The sequence below is a fragment of the Salmo salar genome, chromosome 02 (genome assembly GCF_965601325.2).
Source record: "Salmo salar chromosome 02, fSalSal1, whole genome shotgun sequence".
Lineage (NCBI taxonomy): Eukaryota > Metazoa > Chordata > Actinopteri > Salmoniformes > Salmonidae > Salmo > Salmo salar.
The window spans coordinates 20601078-20626907 of NC_138292.1; the positions used below are offsets into that span (position 1 = coordinate 20601078).

The 25830-nt window shown below is 45.4% G+C and overlaps 1 protein-coding gene and 1 long non-coding RNA gene across 3 annotated transcripts; one reads left to right on the top strand and one right to left on the bottom strand.

Annotated features, from left to right (window-relative positions):
- The first annotated feature begins 2354 nt into the window (after positions 1-2354).
- LOC145860129 (uncharacterized) lies at positions 2355-3085 on the top strand. The gene is made up of 2 exons (XR_014380265.1): positions 2355-2881; positions 2954-3085. It is a non-coding gene; the product is annotated as an uncharacterized LOC145860129 (long non-coding RNA).
- Positions 3086-3093: 8 nt separating this feature from the next.
- On the bottom strand, positions 3094-25152 carry LOC123723950 (zinc finger and BTB domain-containing protein 7B). Of its 2 annotated transcripts, XM_082960623.1 has the most exons (4): positions 24560-25152; positions 19402-19520; positions 4469-5550; positions 3094-3822 (listed from the first exon to the last, which is right to left on the bottom strand). In XM_082960623.1, exons 3-4 carry the CDS (start codon positions 5542-5544, stop codon positions 3192-3194), a joined length of 1707 nt encoding a protein of 568 aa, XP_082816749.1. In that variant the 5' UTR covers positions 5545-5550; positions 19402-19520; positions 24560-25152; the 3' UTR covers positions 3094-3191. The 2 variants fall into 2 exon arrangements, with proteins under 2 accessions (XP_082816749.1, XP_045555294.1); XM_045699338.2 differs by lacking the exons at positions 19402-19520; positions 24560-25152 and adding an exon at positions 7271-7539.
- Between the last annotated feature and the right edge of the window lie 678 nt (positions 25153-25830).

Here is a 25830-nt window from a genome sequence, read left to right on the forward strand (position 1 = left end):
CAGCATATCTCCCCCACAATTTTGCATAATTACTTAGTGCATTGCTCAAGATTTCCTGAGAATAGTTGCAGCACAAAAACAAAACAAAAGTCCAAGGCAGCTTCACCCCTTTACATAGCAATCTCTTATTACACTACGCAATAGAAAGAATATAGACTAATATTATTATCAAGAATTGAAGGAACAATATATAGATATCTTCTCTTACAATCATAAACGATACTGAGTGAAGTCATGGAATGGATAACGAGGTGAAAGAAAAAAACATAAAAGCTCTCAATATTTTAGTGCAAATAAATCAGAAACAAGGAAAGTTCTTCTACATAGCGTGGAATGGATAGCACACGCAGGTCCAGTCTGCTAGAGCTACATAAGCTTCAGGCTAGAGTTGCAGCCCTCGTAAATAGTTGTAAATAAAGAACATAACTCACTATCACCTAAAGAGTGACAGACTTTGAAAAAGTAGTTGATTATCTGTAAGCAAAGTTGTGTACTCCTGCAATGGGCCACCCAATATGGCCGCTGGTCTCCTAGAGACAGGCCCCCTAAGGGCCGATCTGTGACTTATACACACAGCTCTGACAGATTACACAATAACATACAGTACATGTTGAATCAACAACACAGATATCTCCCTAAGTGCAGTTGATGCTTATCTCTTTAACTGAAAGTGTGAAACGGCTACAGGTTGACAGTTGTCTTGTGCTCTAAAGAGAGAGAGAAAGGCTCGGTCTGTCTCTTTTCCCTCTCTCTTTTCTGATCCCTTCTTTCTACCCCGGAGGATGGAATGTGCCGGTATTATTGTAGTACCTTTTCAGGGGGTGATGTGTTGTGCAAAACAAATGCAAAAGGAGGAAGAATAGCCAACAGAGGACCTATCACCCAACATGGCACTGGGTGTACGGGTCTTTCTTAGCCGTCACTTTAAGCACAATGCAGTTTCTCTTAAGACTCAAAAGGAAGCAGGTATGAAGCACTTCAACTGTGCCAGAAGGGGACCGAGCCGAGTGGTGTTGCGGGTCACTGTGTCAAACCCAGGGTCAGGTCACTGTGGATACCCTGGGTCAGGTCACTGTGGATACCCTGGGTCAGGTCACTGTGGATACCCTGGGTCAGGTCACTGTGGATACCCTGGGTCAGGTCACTGTGGATACCCTGGGTCAGGTCACTGTGGATACCCTGGGTCAGGTCACTGTGGATACCCTGGGTCAGGTCACTGTGGATACCCAGGGTCAGGTCACTGTGGATACCCTGGGTCAGGTCACTGTGGATACCCTGGGTCAGGTCACTGTGGATACCCTGGGTCAGGTCCCTGTGGATACCCTGGGTCAGGTCACTGTGGATACCCTGGGTCAGGTCACTGTGGATACCCTGGGTCAGGTCACTGTGGATACCCTGGGTCAGGTCACACACACAGTTTCAATTGGAAAGCCACAATAAATAACAATAAATAAATAAATACAAAGCAATCAAGAGATCAAGGTCTCTCCCTCACTCCCTCCTTCCCTCGTGGTCTCTCCTTTTCTCTCGCTCTCTCCTTTTCTCTCGCTCTTTTTGCAATCAACAAAAAACAAGGAGTGCATGATCAGAAGACATTCTAAAGAAGGAAACTTTGGAAAGGAATTGTCCCCCGTCGATGTCAAAAAGTAAACGCTAAAGCAACAAACACACACCTCTCATTAACAATCATCCAATGACCCTGCAGATGTAGTCTAGTTTTGGTCAGGCATTTTTCACAGAGCACTAGAGCTCCACAGAGAATCTAACCTATGGAAGCAGTCTCCAACCCTTCTATCACTCTGCAGCGGAGAACCATGCAAATGAAGACAGGTCTTTTAACCAAACCTTGGCTCTAAAATCCCAGAATACCCTTAGAGCCATCCCACTGGGCACAGACATCAATTCAATGTCTATTCCACATTGGTTTAATGTAATTTCATTGAAATGACGTGGAACCAACAATGATTCAACCAGTGCGTGCCCATAGGGATCTCAATCTATAGCTCTGGTGCTCCTGTGCTTGATCAAACTGATTGATTAGGAAGAAATAAACTGAAATCTTTGGTATCATCAGTGCCTCATAAAAGGGCATGAAAATCTACTTACAACAGACAGCAAAATAATAAGCCTGAAAATAAGACTGTTACTGTTAGATAATTGCTCAATAGGAAACCTGTGTGACTTGTTGCCATTGGCGACTAGCTCCACCAATAACCACTAGAGGGTAGTACAGTACACCCAAAATGAAACAGCAGATTCCACACCTACTACTATACTTACCTAACTTAGCAGGCGTAAAACAAACGCCTGAGCGGGTCGGAAGGAACCGGAAGCTACCGGTTTTCAGGGTTTGTGTCTTCTCTGCTTTCCCACTGAAAACCGGATGATTCCGGTTTCTTACTACCCCGCTGAGAGTGCTAGTATAGTGACATGAAGAGTGGTTGGGTTTAGTAGGCCCAGATGGATGTTGAACATACATTGTTTGAACTTCAATAACATGTGATTGTTATATTACTCTAACAGCTCTCTGCTCAAAAATACATGATTTGTTTTATCTTCTTTCTTTACATCTGGACACCTCATTTTCCTCAGCTCCTGACTTCAGTTTGCATAGAGTGAGAAAAGAACCCCATATCCCCTTCAGCACATCTATGCACAAAACATTCCCTCAATAAAGCCTCTTTTTATGTACAGATAATAAGAATAACCACAGCATGAAATAAAATAGAAATAATGGAAAATAGTGGAAAAACTGAAATAAAAACAGAGAGCCATGAAACAACAATAACAAATCAGAAAACCCGTTCTCCATTATTCTTTCTCTATCGTTTATTCTTTCTCTATCGTTTAGTCTTTCTCTATCGTTTAGTCTTTCTCTATCGTTTAGTCTTTCTCTATTGTTTAGTCTTTCTCTATTGTTTAGTCTTTCTCTATTGTTTAGTCTTTCTCTAAGCGCTTTGTAAGAAGGAGCAGGTCCAGTCACCTGAGTGATATCCCCATCCATACTGTGGGTGCCACACACACACACACACACACACACACACACACACACACACACACACACACACACACACACACACACACACACCACACACACACACACACACACACACTTATGCATATACAAATGCACATACGCGCACACATGCACACGCATACACATCCATGCATGGTCTTCTCTTCCTCTCTTCTCACTCGTCTTCCTCATCCTCCTCTGCCTCCTGCTCTGCCTCCTCCTCCCATCTTGCATGCTGAAGTGCAGGAGAGTGGCCCCCGCCAGCCTCCTCCCCCTCCACCCCTCTCACCCCCAGCTCCAGGCCTCTCCACAGCAGACCAGGGTAGGGTAACCTGTGAGGCCCTAGGAGGGCTATAGCTTGCTCCCTGTCAGCCTCCTCCTGGAACACCATTTGACCTCCAGCCCCAGCCCCATCCCCCAGGCCAACCATCCCAGCACGGGGGTGGAATGCTGAGGCGTGGGGCTGCAGGGCCAGATTCTCCAGCGGGTCGAGTTGGTCTGGAGAATACCCTCTTCCTCCTCCTCTAGCCCTTCTGTCCTCTTCCCCATGGTCAGCCCCAGGCCCGCGCTTCGGCCGTGCCCGGGTACGGACCTCCAGGCAGCTGAGGCCCTTGCGGTGGCGCTGGAGGTGGTCCTCGCGGGCGAAGGCCTTGTGGCAGAGCGGGCACTCGAAGGGGCGCGCCCCGCTATGGAGAGACAGGTGGTTCTTCAGGTCGTAGGAATGCAGGAAGCGGGCGGGGCAGTGGGGGCAAGGGTACGGACGCTCCCCTGTGTGTTTACGCATGTGGATCTTCAACTTGTCATTCCTGAGAGAGAGAAAGGAAAGAGGATAATGGCTCAGCATCATATGTAGAACAACGCTAGCCCTGTAATCTGTTATAGATAATAGTGTTAAAACACACAGGTACATACCTGGTGATAATAGTGTTAAAACACACAGGTACATACCTGGTGATAATAGTGTTAAAACACACAGGTGCATACCTGGTGATAATAGTGTTAAAACACACAGGTGCGTACCTGGTGATAATAGTGTTAAAACACACAGGTGCATACCTGGTGATAATAGTGTTAAAACACACAGGTACGTACCTGGTGATAATAGTGTTAAAACACACAGGTACATACCTGGTGATAATAGTGTTAAAACACACAGGTGCATACCTGGTGATAATAGTGTTAAAACACACAGGTACATACCTGGTGATAATAGTGTTAAAACACACATGTACATACCTGGTGATAATAGTGTTAAAACACACAGGTACATACCTGGTGATAATAGTGTTAAAACACACAGGTACGTACCTGGTGATAATAGTGTTAAAACACACAGGTACATACCTGGTGATAATAGTGTTAAAACACACAGGTACATACCTGGTGATAATAGTGTTAAAACACACAGGTACATACCTGGTGATAATAGTGTTAAAACACACAGGTACGTACCTGGTAAAGCGGACCCCGCAGGTAGAGCACTCGAATGGTTTCTCCCCGGTGTGTGTTCTCATGTGTCTGGGTAGCTTCCCTGCTCCGTGGATGATCTTCTGACAGACAGGACACTGCTGGGGGGTCTGAGACTTCCTCTTCCTACCCCCTCCTCCTGCTCCCGTGGCCACCCCTTGCTCTGCCAGGGGGACGGAAGTAAAGCTGGGCACCCCACCGTTCCCCACTCCCTCCATCTCCTCCTCGTCTTCTGACAGCCTGTCGTCTGAGAGGAGGAGAGGGGGGTGGGGGGCGAGGAGGCGCTCCTGAGGCCAGTGCACCCCTCCGTTGACTGCTGTACTCCCCCTCCCTGCATCCCTGCCCTCCCCGTTCTGTCCCGTGGTGGGGGGGTGTTCATCCTGCTCAGGGCTGGGGGGTCGGGTGGAGGGATGAGAGTGGGCCCCGTCTTGAACAGGTGAGGGGTGTGGAGGAGGAGTGGAGGGGTGCTGGTGTGTGTTGATGTTGGGGCGATGAGGCAGTGGCTGGTGGTGCGATGACTCCACCTTGGTGACTCTCCGTCTGTCTATCTTCCTCCGGGAGCCTTTCTTCATCCCCCTCTCCACCCTTCTCTCCCTCTCCGCCTGTACCCTCTCCTCCCCCGTCTCCCACTCTACCTCCCCCGCTGTCTCCCCCAGTATATCTCTACAGGCATCAACCACACACTGGATCCCCAGTAACTGAGCTCCTCTCAACACGTCTCTCATGCCAGAGCTGCGGATGGTCAGGGTGGCCGTGTAGGCAAACTCCAGCAGGGCATCCAGGGCATCGGGCGCTACACAGTCCAGCTGGCACACACTGAACCCTCCTCCTCCCCCCGCCTCACCCCCTGCCTCCGCCCCCTCCTCCGCCCCAAACAGCCCGCGGAAGTAGAGGCTGACGGCAGCCATGACGGAGCGGTGGGTGGGGTAGCGGGCACCGCGCGAGGTCAGGGTGAGGTCACAGAGTAGCCCCGCCCTGCGCTGGGCGTTGAGGCGGAACAGGATCTCGCTGCTGTGCTCTGGGAAGGGGATCCCGATCAGACCGTCCTCTCCTGGAGACATCGCCACCTGCAGGACGGAACAGTTGGTTAGAATAACACTTTGAAGTTCAGGCTGAATCTAAATCATTCGGTGGCCACAGATGGTTTTTTACAATGAAAAAAACAAGAATCAGACAAAGTTGTTTTACATTTCTTCTGGGGTGGTGAATGTCAAGCAATGACATCAAAACAATATTCTGTATGCTTTTGATATAGATCACATTTCAAGGCTTTGAATACCAGGAAACAAATGCTGACATACCTAGAATACCTCAGTGCATGGACGCGTCCTTTGTCAAGTAAAACTGTGTTAGTTAATGCAGTCACGGTGCAGAGATATTTTGGTTGGTACTGTAGCCTTTCATTACTAGCGTGACTTCCACAAGGAGCCCTCCTTCACGTGAGGGACCATATTAAACAAGAGCTTAGTGCTATCCCTCCTTCAATCACTCCTCCCTTCATCTTCCACCCCCTCAACCCCAGATTACGACATCAGGAAAAAGTGATTTTGGCAGAGGGGGTGGGAAGGGGGGACAACTGGGAGGATCAGAGGGGGTAGAGGAGAAGGGGGTGCCAGAGAGTGTGTGTTTGTGTGTGTGTGACAGTGCTTGATAGTATTAGCTCCTTGATTAAAAATAGAGAGAAAGACGAAGGAGAGGAAGAGACAGAAAGAGGACGGTGAAAGAGAGGAGTCAGACTGTACTGGGGACGACGTCCACACACACAAGGTGCTACAGCTTTTGCGTATGTCACATCATCAAAGGAAGATTCAAGTTATATGGGTGTATTTCAAGTCAGGATTCTGCCCACTGAGTCTAACCTTAACAGTGTGTGGTGTGGTATTCCCTGAAACACAACTTTTCCTTTAGGAAAGTGAAAACAGAGAAGGGTTAATGTTGGGTAAAACAAGACGTGTCTGGAAGTGTTTATGTGAGGATAACAGAAGCTTGTTCTTCTCCTCCCTTCTTTTCAAGACCTCATCACCCACTCCGTGTCCTTCCTTTCACACGCCCTCCAGGGGAGGTGTATAATGGAGGAAGAGAGAGAGAGTGTGAAACAGAGAGAGAATTTAGGCCTACAGCGGAAGTTTGTGTCTTACTCCATTTTACTAATCCAGAGACTACTTTCTAGGTAGGTTACCAGGTCTATAGAAGTCTATACTGTCTATGTATCCATACGATGAGGTTTATTTATAACACCCAAGGGCTCTCCTCTCCTGTTCCCCTGGCTCTCACCTAATCCCCTCTCCTGTTCCCCTGGCTCTCACCTAACCCCTCTCCTGTTCCACAGTACCACTCACACCTGAGCAGACCACATTTTCCACAAACAACACTAACTCCCCCCTCCTCCCCCCCCTCCGTCTCCCTCCCATAGCAACCACCAACAGCCCCCTAACCATCCTATAATACTGTCCACATAGCACCCTGGAGGGGCTCTCCTCGACGACAGTACATTCTGTTTCGCCTGACTAACCTGCTCCAAGACACACCCCATTAAATACACACACACACACGTTGCGTGTCTCTCTCTTGGCTTCCCGAGTCCCCATTGTTCAGTTTGTGGTCTGTTGATCTTCATGCAATGTCAAAAACACACACACCCCACCCATACAGTCCACACACTAACGTTCATATCGTCGCTCTTCAACAGAAACCCCAATCCCACCTGTACCAACAGAACCTTACCCAGACCTTACCCTCCCAACCTCAACCCATCCAGCTGAGTCTGAACCCAAACGGCACCCCTACCTTTCCTGTCTTCATGGCTGATAGAGGGACCGTCGACTGGAGGCCATGCTGTGTCTGTGTCATGGCATAAGTGTTTTTGTCCTTCAGTCTTCCTCGCTCTTACTCGCTTCTTCCTTTCTATATTACAGCCTTCTATTCTCCCTCTCTCTCCTTAAACCTTTAACTCTCGAAGTTCAGAGAAGTTGGGGTTACGCGTTCATCCTTGGGGATGTCTACCTCTTTCTCTCTCGCTCGCTCTCTCGCTCTTCCTGTTTTATGAAAAGAAGGTGTTTGGTGGCGGAGAGAGAGATTGAGAGATACCCCTCCCCCCTTCTCGCCCACGCGCCCCTCTCTCCAAAATACAGCGGGTCCATTTTCCGAAACGAGCGATCGTAAGTTTCCGAAATACATAACTTCCTGGCCTGCCCCTCCCTGACCACAGATCTAACCTCTGACCTTGGCTGATGGACAAGTAGGAGGGATGTTTGTCCATCTGTCTACACAGGTGGTGGGAACTTGGGTACAATAGTCTAAAGTGGCTTCTTCTCCTCGAAGAAGAAAGAAGAGGAAGGAAGGAAGCCATGCTGGACTATTGAGACACAGCCCGTGGGCTCATCCTTCAGCCACTTACGCACAGAATTAAGGATCTCTATGCACCTACATTACTGATGAGGGACCTTGAACGAAGCACAGAAATACCCTACAACATTGTCAGATATGTGCAAATTTAGCCAACTCAACCAACATCAAAATTGTCAAAGAAGAAGTAACATAAGAACCAAAATCATATTGGTGCTGTGAGTCATAATAGACCCAGCCACAGACATCAAGGTAGGTATTAGATGAAACAACATGCCATATTACAGACAGTCTGTGATGATAAAGTCACTTTAGAACAACCCATAAGGCAACTTTGACTGACTCTGTGAAGTCTCCTCCAAATGAAAGCTTGTTCACTAAACAAATCTTAAGATGTAACATTCTCGGTTTGATGCATCAAGCTATCGACGCTGGCATGGGTTTGTGCCACCGCCGCTCTCAGAGCAGGTAGGAAGTGATTTCAGGGAGATTTGTTTGAGGTGTGTCCTACGCTCGTAAGCACATCTAAAACAACGCCCTGGAAAATGCTGTAGCCGAGGAGGACATCAACGGTGCTGCCAGAAACGTCAAAATCCCCACCGAAAACACTGTGTGTGTGTGTGTGTGTGTGTGTGTGTGTGTGTGTGAGAGAGAGAGAGAGAGAACATGTCATGAGGCACAAAACAATAAGCCAATAGAAAAGACAACTGTCTAGGCTGAGATATAGGTTTTGTTTAAGACAAAACTCAGTGTTAACAGAATCCACCTCCTAGAGATCAGAGGAGATAAAAAGAGAGATTAAGTTGGTGAAAAGAGAAAAAGAGGGGGAGTGAGAGAAAAAGACATATGAAGAGCATACTAGTGTTAAGTTTCCGGCGTAAAATTTTAAAACGCTGTAAGGGGTGGTTTTCGATTCCTCAGAAGGGGGGGATGTAAGTGTTGTTCGGAAAAAGGGAAGAGATTCCTGTTAATTGAACAACTGTGAGTCACTTAATAACGAGACACCCTGAAATACACACACACACACACACACACACACACACACACACACACACACACACACACACACACACACACACACACACACACACACACACACACACACACACACACACACACACACACACACACACACACACACACACTATTGCACACAGTTAAAAAGTAGGAATGGTCTTTGTTTGACGGTAAGACATTCTCTTTCTCTCTCTTTCTCCCCTCGTCCCCTGTCCTTTCTCGCTCTCTCTTAGTCACCCTGTTTCTAGTTGTTCAGCAGCCCCTGTTCTAACAGTCAGGGACAGACATCTCTGGCTGAAGCTGCTGATCCTCTTTAACTAACATCTAGCACTATAGATTACACAGCCACCCAAACATACACTGACGTGTGTTTCATCAACACATTCAAATGAGTACAAATCATTTGAAACACAGCTCCTTTTCCCACAACAATGGAAGGTAAAAATGAAGAAAAAAACAACCCAAGTGGAAAGTATGTGGAAAAACATGTTTTCCTCAACATAACAGTCTGACATAACGGCACACCACTTTACAAAACACTTAGCGGAAATGTGAAAGACATTAGGAAGCAGTGAAGACAAATGAATGTGACAAATTAATATAATAGTAACTAAAACCCATATTAAGAATTATTGTTGAAATATGCTGTACAATTGGTATAAACTGCAGTATTACACTGGAAGACACACTCCTCATGCTTCAAGTGAATTAAAACCAACAAATTAAAATAAAACTATAACAACGGAACCAGTTGAAAACTGTTTACGCAGTAAATAAGTTAGTTTTATTTTCAAAAAATAAAACACTTCGTCATCCCCTTTTCTTTAATGATTGGTGGCCAACTTATCTCTCCGTTTCAGAGCGGATTCTCAACTCCCACTCCTCTGTCGACAGTTGACTACCTTTCCTCCCCTCCGACAATACGGCTTCCTCTTCCCTCGCTTTCGTTATGTACGTCACTCACTCTCTAAAACCTCTTATAATGCTTCATTGCCCAATTCTAACTCAAAATGTATTGGATGAATATAGATATTTCTGGACAGGAAATAACAACACTTTAAATGGGGTCCTGATAGAATGAATAAGTAAAAAACGATTGGACCATCAAAATAATGGTTAAAACGTATTGTCCTTTTGACTGCAACTTGAACGGAGTTCACCAAGTGAGAGATCAATAGTAGTTGACACAAACAAGACAGACTGTTATTACAGTGGTGTTTATATTCCCTTACAGCCTGGAACTTCTCCCAATCCACATCAGTTATATCAGCTCTGCTCGGCTCTGAACGGCCCAGGGGGAAAATATGTCTTTACTCTATTCACAGAAATGTGTTTAAATGAATTCTGATGTCAGACGCTTTCCGTGTGTGTGTTCATTCATAATATGTTCAAATGCGTTTCACTCGCAGTGTTTTTAGCAAACTTCTAATGCTCTAAATGTATTTCACATCCACGTTTCACAGGCACTAACAATCCTCAGCTTACCAGAAATACTGTACAAATGTAAAATGCAGTGTAAGTTTACAAAATATAGCTACTTCTTCATTTAGTTTAATTTAGAAAATAACATTTGTTTTCCAGTGAAGGCTTAAATAAATGACTATAAAGAAAACAAGGAAACAAGGTTTTTGGAAATAATTACACAAAGTACGAACATAAACTCAATTTACTAGGATATTTGTAAACAACATTTGTAACCCTGAAAAATGTATTTAAATTGTGTGTGATAAAATATTACTTTTTTTTGTTCTGATACAATAAAACCATTTATGAATTTCTTAATATGTTATAAAGATTATTATGTAAAGCTAAAGAGAGGTGTGGGTGGCAGTGAAATGTATTATTCCATGTTGGCTGAATGAACACACAGTAGACCTATGGAGATGTGTCTTTACACACAACATGAAAAATATTCATGGGAGGTTAACAATACTAGGTCACTTCAGTCCATCACAACTACACACAAACCAAACTAAACGAGAACTCAGTTAAACCAAGAATAAGTCTAAATATGTATCATTTACATGAGACAACCAGAACAGCACAGTAGGAACCAAACAACTGCTGTTCCCAAACAAAACACAACAAGGCCTGAGAGAAGGAAATTAGAAGTCATGATTCTCTGTTCATACCGTTTCTCCTCCTCCACGTGCTCCTCTGGCTCTCAGTGCTTCTCTATTTCCTTCTCTTTCTCTCATTCTCCTTCTCTCACACACTCGTTTTAGCCTCTCTACCCCTCTTAAACATAGGAGGCTGGGAGAGAGGTGTTGGTTTAGGAGCATCTTCTCAGAGGAGGGGTGAAAGAGAGGTAAAAGAGGGGATGATGAGAAGAGCTCCTGCCCACACAGAACCTTATTCAGCCCAACACCAGTTGGCAACACTATGTACCGCCTGTATGTAATGAATTATGAATACATTTACAGGCATTCATAAATCAGCTATAAAGCATTCGCAAGATGTCATGAAGGCTTATTGCAAGTATGAATTGTTATTAAATGTGAGACACATCCCCATTCTCCATCTCTTCCTCCATCATCATCTTCATCATTTACAGTTTATCTTGGCCCTGCACCGTTTCTGAAGTACAATAAAACCCAGACCCTCTCCACTCTCTCCACTGATAACTCTCCCTGAACCAGCTATTTGCATCTTACAAAGAGATATAAAAACAGACCCAGCCAGAGAGAATTTGAATCTTCATTTGAATTCGTTAAAAGGCTGGATAACGAGAATAAAAGACAACATTATGGTAATTGCCGGTACATCCATTTCCTCCAAGACGTGGCTAAAGCAATTCTATAAAGATGAAAACTAGGTGATAATATAGGGAATAATAATTGCACTCAACCTCAACCATGCAATAAAGACCTGCCAGGATGGAGGACATTCTTAATAGTGACAAAGTGCATTTGAGTAACAAAAACACACAAATCATATCCAGGAAAAGGTTCCAATCTTCCGATCCTTTTGTACCTGCATCCAGCCCCTCTGCTCAGCTAAACTGGGGCAGTGTGTGTGTGTGTGTGTGTGTGTGTGTGTGTGTGTTGAGGTCTTAGTTCCAAGAACACATTACATTATTCATTTGGCTGGCAGAGCAGTACAGAGCGGAGGCCCTTAACCCAGCCCTCCCACGCCCCACCACACCGAGGACATTTTGCATGTTATCCCAATTTACCGATGGGAATCAAGGGTTTTATTCAGGAGGGACGAACGGTACAAAACCTTCACATAGAAACGTATTGTATAGAGTAGACACGCCTCTCTGCCAAAAACAGGAGTGAGGAGAGAAGAGGGAGAAAAAGAGAGAAATGTGAGGTTGGAAAGAGGAAAGGGGGTCTGAGATTTGAGGGGAGATCAAGGAGGTGAGAAGAATACGGCTGAGGTTTGTTTGACTTCCAAATAGACTTGCTCCTAGAGAACATACCAGGAAAGCAGAGAGTGGGAGAGGAGAGGTGGTAAAACACTGTCAGCCAACGAGTGACTGAGGGGTGGGTGTAAAACAAGATGTAAAGATAGGTATAGAATGAGGTAGGGTGGGGGTAAATCAAGCCTTTACCAACAACCTGTGTCAGAGAGAAGAAATAAAAGAAGAGTTCTGTTACAAAGAGGGGGGGGGAGAGGAGGGGGAGAATGGGGGACAGAAAGGCAGAGAGAGGTGAGAGGGAGAGGAACAGTGACGTGAACAGAGGTTAGAGAAACAGAGAGAATGTTAGAAGACAGAAAGAAAGGGGGAGGGAGCGAGAGACTGTGACAGGAAGTAGCTGCAGTGAGTCCTTGCAGGTGTGTGTGTGTGTGTCTGCAGATGTCTGAGGGGAGATGTGGTAGCAATCGCTATCATTAGCAATCAGTGAAAGGGAGTTTCACAAAGATGGGGAACACACACACACAGGCCTGAGAAAGGATTATTTGTGTGTGTGTGTGTGTGTGTGTGTGTGTGTGTGTGTGTGTGTGTGTGTGTGTGTGTGTGTGTGTGTGTGTGTGTGTGTGTGTGTCAATGCATATGTGTGTGTGTGTGTGTGTGTGTGTGTGTGTGTGTGTGTATACATGGGATGTCTTTACTAGTTCTAACACATGCTGACAAAGTGGTTTCACACCTTCTATCTGTTTCTGGTCAGCAGTTTCAGCCAACCCCCAAGACTACATGTGTGAACAGCGGAGAGTGTGAATGAGTGGTCCATTTATGTGCAGAACTTGTGTGAATTTGTGTGTTTTTACAAACTGGTGAAAAAAGCTTGTGTGTCTTTCAATGTGATAGTGTGTGTGTCTGTGTGTGACTTGTGTATTTGATGCACTGTGTGTGTGTCTGCTTGCTGGGTGAAGTTACCACATCATTAGGGAGGGTCTCGACAGCTGTTCCTCTGTCTTACACATGACCTCCCTTTTCAGAGAATGATGTCGCAAAACACACGCTAGGACGGGGATACACACACACCCATACACAGAGATACATGCTCATTGACACATACCCCTACAAACACACACAGACACATACACACCCACGCACATAGACACAAACCCCTACACACACACCGATGTCGCAAAACTAACTGATCCTGATCGGCTTCCTCTTCCTCTGCAGTGAGGACTGACAACCACGAGGTGAGATGGACAGATAAATGAATGACAAAACAGACTGAAATGTAAAGGAGGAACAACCATGTCTACAGGAAGAAAGAGACAGTATATAACTGTTACGGTATATGTCTACAGGAAGAAAGAGACAGTATAGAACTGATACGGTATATGTCTACAGGAAGAAAGAGACAGTATATAACTGATACGGTATATGTCTACAGGAAGAAAGAGACAGTATATAACTGATACGGTATATGTCTACAGGAAGAAAGAGACAGTATATAACTGATACGGTATATGTCTACAGGAAGAAAGAGACAGTATATAACTGATACGGTATATGTCTACAGGAAGAAAGAGACAGTATATAACTGTTACGGTATATGTCTACAGGAAGAAAGAGACAGTATATAACTGATACGGTATATGTCTACAGGAAGAAAGAGACAGTATATAACTGATACGGTATATGTCTACAGGAAGAAAGAGACAGTATATAACTGTTACGGTATATGTCTACAGGAAGAAAGAGACAGTATATAACTGATACGGTATATGTCTACAGGAAGAAAGAGACAGTATATAACTGTTACGGTATATGTCTACAGGAAGAAAGAGACAGTATATAACTGATACGGTATATGTCTACAGGAAGAAAGAGACAGTATATAACTGATACGGTATATGCCTACAGGAAGAAAGAGACAGTATATAACTGTTACGGTATATGTCTACAGGAAGAAAGAGACAGTATATAACTGATACGGTATATGTCTACAGGAAGAAAGAGACAGTATATAACTGATACGGTATATGTCTACAGGAAGAAAGAGAGAGAGACTAATAGCGGTAGGGGACAGGGAAAAAGAGAGATATTGATAGCGGTAGGGGACAGGGAAAAAGAGAGATATTGATAGCGGTAGGGGACAGGGAGAAAGAGACTAATAGCGGTAGGGGACAGGGAGAAAGAGAGACTAATAGCGGTAGGGGACAGGGAGAAAGAGAGATATTGATAGCGGTAGGGGACAGGGAGAAAGTGACTAATAGCGCTAGGGGACCTGGGAGAAAGAGATGTTGATAGCGGTAGGGGACAGGGAGAAAGAGAGATATTGATAGCGGTAGGGGACAGGGAGAAAGAGAGACCAATAGCGGTTGGGGACAGGGAGAAAGAGATATTGATAGCGGTAGGGGACAGGGAGAAAGAGATATTGATAGCGGTAGGGGACAGGGAGAAAGAGATATTGATAGCGGTAGGGGACAGGGAAAAAGAGAGATATTGATAGCGGTAGGGGACAGGGAGAATGAGATATTGATAGCGGTAGGGGACAGGGAGAAAGAGACTAATAGCGGTAGGGGACAGGGAGAAAGAGAGACTAATAGCGGTAGGGGACAGGGAGAAAGAGAGATATTGATAGCGGTAGGGGACAGGGAGAAAGTGACTAATAGCGCTAGGGGACCTGGGAGAAAGAGATGTTGATAGCGGTAGGGGACAGGGAGAAAGAGAGATATTGATAGCGGTAGGGGACAGGGAGAAAGAGAGACCAATAGCGGTTGGGGACAGGGAGAAAGAGATATTGATAGCGGTAGGGGACAGGGAGAAAGAGATATTGATAGCGGTAGGGGACAGGGAGAAAGAGATATTGATAGCGGTAGGGGACAGGGAAAAAGAGAGATATTGATAGCGGTAGGGGACAGGGAGAATGAGATATTGATAGCGGTAGGGGACAGGGAGAAAGAGAGATATTGATAGCGGTAGGGGACAGGGAGAAAGAGAGACTAATAGCGGTAGGGGACAGGGAGAAAGAGAGATATTGATAGCGGTAGGGGACAGGGAGCAAGAGAGAGATATCGATAGCGGTAGGGGACAGGGAGAAAGAGAGATATTGATAGCGGTAGGGGACAGGGAGAAAGAGAGACTAATAGCGGTTGGGGACAGGGAGAAAGAGAGACTAATAGCGGTTGGGGACAGGGAGAAAGAGATATTGATAGCGGTAGGGGACAGGGAGAAAGAGATATTGATAGCGGTAGGGGACAGGGAGAAAGAGATATTGATAGCGGTAGGGGACAGGGAGAAAGAGATATTGATAGCGGTAGGGGACAGGGAGAAAGAGAGATATTGATAGCGGTAGGGGACAGGGAGAAAGAGAGATGATGCGGTGGGGCGGGGGGATCGAGCGGTAGGGGACAGGGAGAAAGAGAGATAGCGGTGGGGCGGGGGGGGATAGCGGTAGGGGACAGGGAGAAAGAAAGATATCGATAGCGGTAGGGGACAGGGAGAAAGAGAGATATCGATAGCGGTAGGGGACAGGGAGAAAGAGAGATATTGATAGCGGTAGGGGACAGGGAGAAAGAGATGTTGATAGCGGTAGGGGACAGGGAGAAAGAGAGATATTGATAGCGGTAGGGGACAGGGAGAAAGAGAGACCAATAGCGGTTGGGGACAGGGAGAAAGAGATATTGATAGCGGTAGGGGACAGGGAGAAAGAGATATTGATAGCGGTAGGGGACAGGGAGAAAGAGAGATATTGATAGCGGTAGGGGACAGGGAAAAAGAGAGATATCGATAGCGGTAGGGGACAGGGAGAAAGAGAGATATTGAGCGGTAGGGGCGGGGGGGGTAGCGGGGGGACAGGGAGAAAGAGAGATATTGATAGCGGTAGGGGACAGGGAGAAAGAGAGACTACGATAGCGGTAGGGGACAGGGAGAAAGAGAGATATTGATAGCGGTAGGGGACAGGGAGAAAGAGAGATATCGATAGCGGTAGGGGACAGGGAGAAAGAGAGATATTGATAGCGGTAGGGGACAGGGAGAAAGAGAGACTAATAGCGGTTGGGGACAGGGAGAAAGAGAGACTAATAGCGGTTGGGGACAGGGAGAAAGAGATATTGATAGCGGTAGGGGACAGGGAGAAAGAGATATTGATAGCGGTAGGGGACAGGGAGAAAGAGATATTGATAGCGGTAGGGGACAGGGAGAAAGAGAGATATTGATAGCGGTAGGGGACAGGGAGAAAGAGAGATATTGATAGCGGTAGGGGACAGGGAGAAAGAGAGATATCGATAGCGGTAGGGGACAGGGAGAAAGAGATATTGATAGCGGTAGGGGACAGGGAGAAAGAGAGATATTGATAGCGGTAGGGGACAGGGAGAAAGAAAGATATTGATAGCGGTAGGGGACAGGGAGAAAGAGAGATATTGATAGCGGTAGGGGACAGGGAGAAAGAGAGATATCGATAGCGGTAGGGGACAGGGAGAAAGAGATATTGATAGCGGTAGGGGACAGGGAGAAAGAGAGATATTGATAGCGGTAGGGGACAGGGAGAAAGAAAGATATTGATAGCGGTAGGGGACAGGGAGAAAGAGAGATATTGATAGCGGTAGGGGACAGGGAGAAAGAGAGATATCGATAGCGGTAGGGGACAGGGAGAAAGAGAGATATCGATAGCGGTAGGGGACAGGGAGAAAGAAAGATATTGATAGCGGTAGGGGACAGGGAGAAAGAGAGATATCGATAGCGGTAGGGGACAGGGAGAAAGAGATATTGATAGCGGTAGGGGACAGGGAGAAAGAGAGATATTGATAGCGGTAGGGGACAGGGAGAAAGAAAGATATTGATAGCGGTAGGGGACAGGGAGAAAGAGAGATATTGATAGCGGTAGGGGACAGGGAGAAAGAGAGATATCGATAGCGGTAGGGGACAGGGAGAAAGAGAGATATCGATAGCGGTAGGGGACAGGGAGAAAGAAAGATATTGATAGCGGTAGGGGACAGGGAGAAAGAGAGATATTGATAGCGGTAGGGGACAGGGAAATGGAAACTAGAGTATAGAAAAACAATGACAGTTAGTCTGATATCCTCTCCAGACCATGTCAACATGTGACGAACAGTGTGTGTTTAGTTTAACAGTCCCAATCAGAGGTCGTAAAGCTCAAAAGGCGGAACACTTCATTGACATCATCAGGACGATACTGTAGTAGTGTTTTCTGGGCTTTGTCAACAGGGGGAGAGCGGTTGCTTGTACTGTAATTCGTGGCTGAAAGGGTTGATACAGAATATGAGGTTATTTCAGCTGTCCTCTGAGAAACACAACAGAATGTCTGCCTTACTGTCACTGGTCTGAACACCCACCCATCTCTCGTCCAATTACAGCAGTAATTACAGCAGTACAGCACTTTGACAAAAGATTCAAACGTTGACGGGGAACATTCTACTGGTGCTTAGAGAATTAGAGCTCATCGAATACCGCACTTTCAATGTCTCGAATACTGCCTTCTCATGGTACTGTACTTACAACAGATACATCATCAAGCTGTCATTTCTCATCAAAATTGATCTAAAAGGTTAGGGGTCATTTTCACAACAAGATACAGGAGATGATTCTCTGTGGTGTGTGTCATTGTCTCTCTTTCCCTGAACCGCTGGCTCACTGTACCTGTTTATGAGCATCACCCCCTCACTATCTACACCAACATTTACACCATTACCAGAAAAACAAATAATCTTCTCTGTCACTACCTTTTAACACTCTTTTCATCTTTAAGGGGTGTCTGTCTTTACAGGAAGTAAAGTATTGCAACTTCTTGCTCTTCCATCCCCCCTGGCAGTAGGCGGGTGGTGTGAGTTGGTAGGCTGGCAGGCCGGTGGTCGAGAGAGAGATAGGGCTGTGAAACACAACAGAAACTGGAGACTAAAAAAGGAGAAACGCCATATGCACTACTTCCTCTAGTGAGACAGATCTACTGGAGGCAAACTAGGCTGTGGGGTACATGAACATTCAGTAGAGTACCTTAGTCAGTGGCACAGCATCTCCACATTATGATTAAGGCCTACATGAAGTGTATTGGTTCAGATGTTTTTACTGCCCTTATATGGTAATAACCAAACAGAACATGTCCCTGACTCTGACCATTGTGTGTGAATGGAATAATGGATCATATGCAGAAACTCTATGATGACGCTAAGAGAGTAGTCGAAAAGTTCAACCCTTCTAAGAGGGGGAAAATGAGGGAATATGGAAAGGGAGTATGGATGGATGAAGGAGCTGAGCAGATAAAGGAGGACTGAATGGGTGGTGGGGGATGAGAGGAAGATACATTTGATATGAAGGAGTAAAGGTATAGAAGGAAAGGAAGGGAGGGAGGAAGCTCTTAAATCTGCTGATGCTGAGTAAAGAGGGGGACTTTGTCCTCCCCCTCTCTCCCCTTTCTCCCCCTGTCTTGTCCTCCCACTCAGCCTACTGTATGTATCTGAAACTGAAACCCCTATTGTGAACAGGGGGAATTTATATACGGGGCCACATGCCCTAATTCATATACTTACTGGAATTGGGTGACTGCCTGCTTGCGCGTGTGTGTGTGTGTGTGTCTTATCTTAAACGTTCCTCTTTCCTTTAAAGACCACTCACTGTTGTTACACCCCCCCCCCCTCCCCACACCACCCTACTATAACACACACACACACACACACTGGTCACACTTCTGCACGGCCCCAATCACATGATCTGTCGCTCGCTCGCAAACACACACACACCCACACACTAAGTCTAAGTACAGCGTTTGCTAAATGACTTTATGTAAATGTAGCCATTGCTGGCCCTTGGATTTGCGTGTTCAAGTGAACCGTATTCCAAACACAGAGTCCAAAACCCTGACTGAGTATCAGTGAAAGAAGACAGAGTGAGACACAATATTCTGTACAGTACACATCAACTCTGGGGGGTTCCTTCCTGACACATACTGGCCTGTACCAAAATCAGTATCTTATGGGGGTGCCATCATTCAACACATTTTAACATGTATGGAGGTCCACTGATTTTTTTAATGGGAGTGGCCTGCAGCACCCCAGGGAAGCCATGTAATATAATCTCTAGTTTCTATACCTATAGTAGGACAGGACAGGTGCTGTCAACGACTGGGACAATAATACTTTCTTTAGTTCAATGCACTTATTGTGCAACACTCTGAAAATTCCACATCTCTTACCTCCAGTCCATAAACTCAGAGGAGGACGGGTCCCTGCTCTCTTCCTCCCTCTCTATTTTCCACCTCTTCCTGTTTCGGTTCTTCTCCAGCAGAGCCAAAAGGTTTCCAGGGATACAAAGCTGAGGGGATGAGATGTTTGGATAGTTAGATTATTTGGATTTGAACAAACTTTATTGATCCCAGAGGACTGACAGATTGACACCAAGATACACATACAGTGCCTTCAGAAAGTATTCAACCCCCTTGACTTTTTCCACATTTTTTTGTGTTACAGCCTGAATTTAAAAGGGATTAAATTGAGATTTTGTGTCACTAATCTACACACAAAATTCTAGAATGTCAAAGGGGAATTTATATTGAGATTTTTATAAATTAATAAAATGTCTTGAGTCAATAAGTATTCAACCCCTTTGTTATGGCAAGCCAAAATAGGTTCATGAGTACAAATTTGCTTAACAAATCACATAATAAACTGCAGCGACTCACTCTGTGTGCAATAGTAGTGGTTAACATGATATGAATGACCACCCCATCTCTGTACCCCAGACATAGAATTATCTGTAAGGTCCCTCAGTCGAGTAGTGAATTTCAAGCACATACTGTACAGTGTATTCTGAAAGTATTCAGACTCCTTCACTTTTTCTACATTTTGTTAAGTTACAGCCTTATTCTAAAATGTATTAAATATTGCTTTTCCCTCATCAATCTACACATAAATACCCCATAATGACAAAGTGAAAAAAATGTTTTGATTATTTTTCTTATTGTTTTTTACTTAAAAACAGAAATACCTTATTTACACAAGTACTCAGACCCTTTGCTATAAGACTTAAAATTGAGCTCAGGTGCATCCTGTTCAAATGATAATTATTGAGATGTTTCTACAACTTGATTTGTCACCTGTGGTAAATTCAATTGATTGGACATGATTTGGAAAGGTACACACACCTGTCTATATAAGGTCCCACAGTTGACAGTGCATGTCAGAGCAAAAACCAAGCCATGAGGTCGAAGGAATTGTCCATAGAGCTCCGAGACAGGGTTATGTTGAGGCATAGATCTGGGGAAGGGTACCAAAACGTTTCTGCAGCATTGAAGGTCCCCGAAAACACAGAGGCCTCCATCATTCTTAAATCGAAGAAGTTTGGAACCACCAAGACTCTTCCTAGAGCTGGCTGCCCTGCCAAACTGAGCAATCGGGGGAGAAGGACCTTGGTCAGGGAGGTGACCAAGAACCCGATGGTCACTCTGACAGCGCTCCAGAGTTCCTCTGTGAAGATGGGAGAACCTTCCAGAAGGACAACGATCTCTGCAGCACTCCACCAATCAGGCCTTTATGGTAGAGTGGCCAGACGAAAGCCACTCCTCAGTAAAAGGCACATGACAGCATGCTTTGAGTTTGCCAAAAAGCACCAAAAGGACTCTCACACCATGAGAAACAAGATTCTCTAGTCTGATGAAACCAAGATTGAAGTCTTTGGCCTGAATGCCAAGTGTCACATCTGGAGGAAACCTGGCACCATCCCTACAGTGAAGCATGGTGGTGGCAGAATCATGCTTTGGTGATGTTTTTCAGCGGCAGGGACTGGGAGACTAGTCAGGATTGAGGGAAAGATGAATGGAGCAAGGTACAGAGAGGTCCTTGATGAAAACCTGCTCCAGAGCGCTCAGAACCTCAGACTGGGGCGACGGTTCACCTTCCAACAGGACAACGACCCTAAACACACAGCCAAGACAATGCAGGAGTGGCTTCGGGACAAGTCTATGAATGTCCTTGAGTGGCCCAGCCAGAGCCCGGACTTGAACCCAATCTAACATCTCTGGAGAGACCTGAAAATAGCTGTGCAGCGTCGCTCCCCATCCAACATGACTGAGCTTGAGAGGATATGCAGAGAAGAATGGGAGAAACTCCACAAATACAGGTGTGTCAAGCTTGTAGCGTTATATCCAAGAAGATTGGTGGTGCTTCAACAAAGTACTGAGTGAAGGGTCAAAATATTTATGTAAATGTCATATTTCTAAAAACCTGTTTTGGCTTTGATGTTATGGGGAATTGTGTGTAGATTGCTGAAAGAGAAAAAATGTTTTAATCCATTTTAGAATAAGGCTGTAAAGTAACAAAATGTGAAAAAAGTGAAGAGGTCTGAATGCTTTCTGAATGCACTGTATTCAACCACAAAGACCAGGTTTTCCAATGCCTCGCAAAGAAGGATGCCTATTGGTAAATGGGTAAAAAAATTAAAGAGCAGACATTGAATATCCCTTTGAGCATTGTGAAGTTATGAATTACACTTTGGATGGTGTATCAATACACCCAGTCACTACAAAGATACAGGCGTCCTTCCTAACTCAGTTGCTGGAAAGGAAGGAAACCGCTCAGGGATTTCACCATGAGGCTAAACAGTCAGAGTTTAATGGCTGTGATAGGAGAAACCAGAGTATGGATCAACAGCATTGTAGTTACTCCACAATACTAACCTAATTGGCAGAGTGAAAATAAGGTAGCCTGTACAGAATGAAAATATTATGTACAGGCATCCTGTTTGCAACAAGGCACTAAAGTAATACTGCAACAAATGTGGCAAAGCAACTCATGTATAGGGCAAATCCAACACATTACTGAGTACCTACCACTCTCCATATTTTCAAGTATAATGGTGACTGCATCTTGCTATGTGTATGCTTGTAATCGTTAAGGACTGGGGAGTTTTTCAGGATAAAAAAAGAAATGGAGCCAAGCACAGGTAAAATCCTAGAGGAAGACCTGGTTCAGTCTGCTTTCCACCAGACACTGGGAGATTAATTCACCTTTCAGCAGGACAATGGTTGAATCTGTGTTTGAATTTCACTGCTCGACTGAGGGACCTTACAGATAATTGTATGTGTGGGGTACAGAGATGAGGTAGTCAATCAAAAATCATGTTACACTATTATTGCACAGACAGTGAATCTATGCAACTTATTATGTGACTTGTTAAGCACATGTGGACTCCTGGCTTGCTATAACAAAGGGGTTGAATAATTACTGACTCAAGACATGTCAACTTTTCATTTGTAATTAATTTGTAAAAATGTCAAAAAACATAATTCCACTTTGACATTATAGGGAATTGTCTGTAGATCAGTGCCAAAAAAATCTCAATGTAATCCATTTTCAATTTCAGGCTGTAACAACAAAATGTGGGAATTTTTCTTCCACTTGGACATCAGAGTATTTTGTTTAGATCATTGACAAAAAAAATACAAATATTCAATCCATTTGAATCCCACTTTGATGCAATGAAACTTTGGAAAAGTCAAGGGGGTTGAATACTTCTTCTAGGCACAGTATACAGTATTTAATATCTGTTATGTGAGAGACAGAGAAACACAGGGAAGGAAAGGGGCCAAATATTGAGGGAATAAGGTGAAGGAAGGAACGGAGAGACAAACAGGAGATCAAAAGATAAACGAGAAGTGGTATATAAAGAGTGAATAAAAAGAAAGAAAATGAACAACCCAAACACAGTGTGTCAGATGATGTGTTAGACATGGTTCAGGGAGGAGAACAGAGAGAGAAGGTGGGGCGGAGAGAGACCACTTCCCCATGCCACAGAGCAGAAGTGGCCTACACTAACAATGAACAGGGATGGGAAACAGGCACAGCACACACCTGTGTAGGACCACAGACATCCCCAGACACTCCACTATCCCATACTCAGTGGAAAGAGCAGAGACTAATGTAATTTGGTGTTTGTGAGTGTGTACATGTGAACATGTGTGTGGTAGGGAGAGAGAGGGGTCATGAGAACAGTCCAATCTAGTAAATGACAGGAGTAATGAAGTTACCATGACACCAGAAGGAGAGATGAGAAGAGAGGGAGGGGTAGATCAGTTACCACTAAGCCAAAGACAGTCTACAGACTCTCCAGGTCTCCCAACTGTCATTTAGTTGGTAACAAGACTGCTTCAATTCAGACAAGTGGCAATTAGGGTTGACAGTGCAGAACAATGTTTCTGCTTCTCGCTCTCTTTTCTCTTCCATCTCTCACACTAAATAGTGGAATTATTCAGAGTTGGGGTTGGTGACAAATCTAATCTGCATTGCAGACGTCAACAATACCTATTTGTCAAGATCACACACGGAAACCCACTGGACAAATATTAGCCTACAAACTCTTACAGGGCAAATATATTCCTGATTCCTTCCAAGTGCACTGAAGTTTAGGTCTAGACCCAACACTGTTTGGAGAACTATTGTGTGAAAAATAAACATTTCAAACCACCAAATTAATATTGCAGACCAGAAACCCTTCAGTGGATTGGACTAATAACATGGTGCCCATAAAGTGGTAAATCAAACAACAAACTCAGACAGAGGACCAAACCCAAGCCAGTTTGGCAGGTTCAGCAGGTCTGTCTGTACCACAAGAGGGGCGAGTCAGCAACCCACACACCCCCACACACACAACACTACACTAATGCAGTCACATGCACACCTGACAGCCTCCCACCATCCATAGCCTAAGTTGTATACATTTACAAGCCCTCATCCATCCAGCATTAATATACATTAAGAACTTTACATCAGCAACAGAGCTATAGAATTTAAGATAAAGGATATGTCAAAGTGTGGTGACAACAGCATACTGAAAGGGTCTTGGAATAATAGAATTCGGGGCCAAAGTTGCCCTGTGGTGGAGCACATGGCTTATTGCCTACAGAGGCCGGCGATGTGCGTGAGAGCAGGTAAGGTTTTGGATGTCAGCCGGTGTTCGCTGCTATAATTAGAAGCCAAGCCTCCAGAAGTGTACCCGTCGACCCTGCATGTTCACCTGGCCACATCCACACAGGTAGCAACACAAAGCAACTAACCTGAGATCACATAAATATTCTCTGTTAATGTCATTTAAATAGTATGCGCTATTGTGTTAAAATAAGCCTCTAGGAAAAGAGAGCGCGAAAATCATAGGGAGAATTGTCGACACGTCACACGGGAGTTACCGAATACCCATGACGTTGTCCTCCCGTAACCTCGGTTAGGACGGGGGGGGGGGGGGGGGGGGGGGGGTCAGGGTCCGGTTGTTACAGAAAATGGGAAAGACAAGCGTAAAATCCTAACTTTAAGAATTCCATAATATCCCCCAAAAACAGAGAGCGAGTGAGGAAGTGGGTTTACCTGTGCGCCGGTGTCACCTATGTTATCTCGTCGCGTCCCACCTGACCGGCTTCTGTACTTCCTGGATTCACTCCCACCCGCCTCTCTTCCCCCCTCGTCGCTCCCCGGGGGTCACCGCTCTCTCCGCACTGTCCAAAATCTCACACCAGTCCCTCTGACGAACCACGTATCGCCCGGGAGTTTTCTGTAATATCCGCTTCTTCTTGTCTCTCTGCCGGCGTTTATATCCCCCTGCCTCGGCTCGCTCTTTGCAGACCGCCGGCTCGCTGGGCTGTTCTCCCCCCTCTCTGACTCCGCTGGCCCATTCCAACTCCAGGCAGCTCCTCCTTGAACCAGGAAGCGGCTTGCCCTACTTTACACCCCGCCGCGGATTGGCTCTGGCGGGGCTGGAGAGGGACCGCTGGGGTGGGCAGGGCACAGGGGTCGGCCACCGTGCGATAGGCCAGCGGCAGTGTCTGTCGTAGCGAGGTGGGAGGGAAGGAGGGCCGAGGTGGGCATGTTGTTATAGAGACTCCCGGGGCAGGTTGAAGGTCTGTGAGGGATCACAGCGGGTCTAAGAGGTGGGCACAGAGAGGGAGAGAATCGTTGGAGGGCATATGCGTGTGCCAGCTGCAGCGGACATTTCCACTCGCCTTAGATCGCCTTATTTAAACGTTCTATTTATGGTGCTCATGCTGTTTAACTGCCTCTGCCTGGCTGTTACTGTACATCTCTCTCCCTCTCTCTCGTCTCTCTCTCTCTCTTTCCCGTCTCTCTCTTTCCATCTCTCTCTCTATGCCCGCCTAATGCATTTCATTTGCAAATGAAGCCATGGCGACCAAGACAAGAGGTGACCATAGAGACAGAGAAACCAGCAGGTGCACATACAGTAGATATGTAGGCTACTACTCAGCCTCAGTCACAAGTCACATCCCCTGCCATATATTTACCGATAGCTATGACAAAGCAGCAGTCTCACGGTGGCTTGCTGAGTGTTAAAATAACTCCAACCTCCTTATAATAACTCTTAGAGACTTCGCCCCAAATTCTGAGAAGACTAGAAGCAGTACAGGCTACAGTAGCTGGGGGACACCCACTCTATTGAAACAGCTGGGGGACTTTCATGTAAGAATAATATCTCACTGTGTGTGTGTGTGTGTGTGTGTTTGTGATCTTGTGATATACTGAAGGCAATTCAAAATCCAATTTTTGGTAAAGAGGACATTTTCTACACTAAGTGATTCACTGTTTCCAGTCCAGAGGGAGACTGAAGTGTATATGACAACACAGGG